Raw genomic sequence first — 3542 nt, forward strand, 5'->3', positions numbered from 1 at the left:
GGGGGGGGGTGCGCTCCTGTGGGATGCTCCATCCCCCCCACCATCTCAATGTTCATAAGCTGTGCCTGGTACCTCATGGTATATAGAAAAAACACACCCCTAGTGTGTGTGTTTGTGTAGTACAATATAATATGACTTTATATATTTCTTACTGTGGCATTCTTCATGATTTCATTTGTATTATTGATTATGTAATACGACCAATACAGGGATAAGTGGTGTTGACAGAGGAGATTGGTAACATGAAAATACTAGCATTAGGGCTGTGCAGAGCTTCAGTAGCAGATTTGATTTGCAGGAAATTCGGCTTGATTTGGGGACCGAATCTGAATCGAATTGGGAGACTAATTAAAAGCTCTGAATCAATTCGAAGCATCCAAATAGTTCCAGAAAAGATTTGGCTGCTTTGGAGATTCAGCCAAAGACTGAACAGGCAGCTGACGCAGCTGCCTCCAGCTGGTAAATCTTTTGGGGTTGAGGGAAGGGAGAGGGAGGGATTGGGGCTGGGACAAGCTGCCCAGCTGGTGTAGGGGGAGTGTGTTACTCAGGGAGGAGGGTTGGGGTGCGGGATACGGGCGCGGCAGCGCTGGGAGCCCTACTGCCACTTGCCCAGATGGGGGTGGGATGCAGGCGTGGCTCGCTCCAGGCAGAAGTAGGCAAGCGGCAGCAGGGTCCCCTGCTCCCAGCACTGCTGTGCCTGCATCCCTTTCCCTTCCCCGCCCCGGCTGGCAAGCGGTGGCAGAGCAGAGTCCCTGCTCCCAGCTCTGCAGGTGCAGCAACACTGGGAGCAGGAGCTATGCCTTGCTGCCGCCTGGAGCAAGCTGTGCTTGCATCGTGCCCCCCTCCTCCCCCGGCCGTGCTGACGGAGCAAGCGACAGTAGGTCATAGCCCCTGGTTCAAGTGCTACCACGCTAGCATCAGCGCTGGGAACCGGGACTCTGCCCTGCCGCTGCTTCCCAGCTGGTGCGGGAGGGCATGGGATATGGGAGTGGTAGTGCTCAGAACGGGGGCTATGCCCTGCTGTCGCTTGCCCAGCCGGGGCAGGGAGCAGGGGCGGATTGTGATGCAAGTGCGGCTCGCTCTGCCTGCATCTGTGCTGGGAGGGGGACTCTGCCCTGCCGCTGCTTGCCAGCTGGTACGAGGGAAGGGCATGGCAGCATGGGGAGTGGGGGCTATGCCCTGCTGCTGCTTGTCCCCTTCTGCCTGGAGCGAGCCATGTCTGCATTTCACCTTCCCACCCCAGCTGGGCAAGTGGAAGCAGGGCACAGGCCCTGCTCAGAGCACTGATGTGTCCACAAACTGGCCCCTGCTTCATCCCCCCCTCACTGAGTAACGTGTCCCTCCACCCCAGCTGGGCAGCTTGCCCCAGCCCCAACAGATTTACCAGCTGGAGGCAGCTGTCAGCTACCTGTTTAGTCTATGGCTGAATCTCCGAAGCGGCGCCAAATCTTTTGGATACGATTCAGCTGAATCGAATTGGGACAGCGATTCGATTTGGAGATTATAATCCGTGCCTCTGAATCGGCCGAATTCGAAGTGAATACTTGCCACTTTACATGGGCTTAGTAAGCATGTGCAAACTTGCCTTCAAACATTAAAAAGAAAAATCACCCCCCAAACTTAAATGGAGTCACTCCTATTCATGAAAGGACCTTGCTTGCTTCACTGCATGAAATAATTGGATCTTTATTAGTACCATCTCTCTCTGGTTCTCTCTAACAAAGTTAAATAAATTTAGATGAATTGTTTTTTTTGTTTGTTTGTTTTTTTAAAGTTAAAAAAAGACTACTGTCCAAATCAGGCAGCAGCAGGATATAGTTACTAAATTACATGTGGTTGCTTTTTTAAGCTAAAAAAAACCATGAACTGGCTGAGGAGAAAAACCCCCAAACCATTTGGTATGTAGCATGACAGCATATAAAATATGTATGATGGCATCATCAACTACGGCAGTGGAATATAGTGTGTTAAGTGCTTGCAATGTCAATTTAGATTCCAGCCCAAGTTTAACTTTTAAAATATTTGCAAAGACTCTGAGCTGCATAAGGCTCTTGAAGTTTTCTGTTCACATTTAAAAAAATGGATCTTTAAAAGACAACGTGCTCATGTATTATAACAAATATATGCTCTCTGACCTTTTACTCATAGAATCATTGTTCAATCGGAGGGTGGAGGAGAAATCCAAGGACCTGTTTTTCACTCCTTTAGGCTGGCATCACAGCAATCTGGATCTGTTGAGGGAAGAGAATGGGGAGAAACAAGCCATGGAGAGGCTGCTGTAAGTTTTAAAATGCATCAAAGGGGCAGGCTTTGGGTAAAATATTCAAAAGCCCTTTCCTGTCAGACTAATTTTCACTGATTTTTTTTTTTTTACCTTTAAGGGAGACTTGCATTTTATCTAAAACAGGATTTAAAAATCAAGTGCACTGCTTTTGTCTTACAGAACTATGCTTAAAAAAATACTAGAAATGTTTAGCAAGAAGTAATCTACTAGTAATGTTAGATCCAGACAAAGAGTTAATGTGGAATACTCCTGATGCTGGGGGAGGTAGAGGGTGTGTGTGTAGGTAAGGTATTTTTCAAACTACTTGCTGCTTAGCATTTAAAAATGCAGTAATCTTCATATACTGCTTCATTAGTACCCCTACTTAATCACTTCAATTCTTTTCAGCTCTGCTAATCATAACCACATGATGGCACTGCTTCAGCAACTGCTCTACAATGAGTCGCTGTCCGTTTCCTGGAGGGACATTATTGTGCCAGTGGTCTGCCAGGTGGTTCAGACTGTCAGACCTGATGTCAAGAACAGAGATGATGATATGGATATCCGCCAGTTTGTCCATATAAAAAAAGTAAGCTCAGTGCCTGGGAGCGTCCTGGGTGTTATACTGCAGGTAGTTTATTGCTTGTGTTAACTTCTGCATAATTAGCAGGTATTCTTTCACACTAGGCACAACAACTTTTCATGATGAGGAAACATCATCTTCAGGGGGCAGTGTATCCAGTGTTGGAAGACATGCTGATGACTACAACACTGGAAACTGCTTTCAGTTGCATGGATATGATTTTGGGCCTTTAAAACAGGCACTTTAGAGTAATGGTTCTCAACCTTTTTCACACCAGGACCTTTGGGTCGTGACCCAGGGGTTGAGAAATGCTGCTTTAGAGGTACAACATGAGACTGGGGCATTGAATTACATAGAGCTGATTGATTTAAGGATGCCAAGCACAGACAGTTTCTTACCAGAAATCTTTCTTGATAGACCCACCATCTGTTTGGGCAACGATGTAGGACAGAGGTCGGCAACCCCTGGCATACGTCCCGAGCGTGGTACGCGAGGCCATTTTGCTTGGCATGCCGCGGCCAGCCCTGGCTCCGGGAAACTGCTGCCAGTGATGGAGCCCGGGCTGCTCCGAGCAGGGCTTGCAGCATCCCAGCTGCCAGTCGCCACCCTGCTACCAGCACAGAGATGGTGAACCCGGCACAGCTGTTTGTAGCCAGCCCACTGCTACAGCTGCCCAGAGCCTGGGCTGGCTACAAA

At 48.3% G+C, this 3542-nt stretch overlaps 1 protein-coding gene across 1 annotated transcript in view; it reads left to right on the top strand.

Moving 5' to 3' along the window:
* PIKFYVE (phosphoinositide kinase, FYVE-type zinc finger containing) overlaps positions 1-3542 on the top strand; it is a 96244-nt gene that overhangs the window by 53241 nt on the left and 39461 nt on the right. The window contains exons 14-15 of the mRNA XM_025210576.1: positions 2149-2278; positions 2672-2852. Coding sequence (XP_025066361.1) covers positions 2149-2278; positions 2672-2852 — 311 coding nt within the window. The remainder of the gene's footprint in view (positions 1-2148; positions 2279-2671; positions 2853-3542) is intronic.

Source organism: Alligator sinensis, unplaced genomic scaffold (genome assembly GCF_000455745.1).
Source record: "Alligator sinensis unplaced genomic scaffold, ASM45574v1 scaffold699_1, whole genome shotgun sequence".
Taxonomy (NCBI): Eukaryota; Metazoa; Chordata; order Crocodylia; family Alligatoridae; genus Alligator; species Alligator sinensis.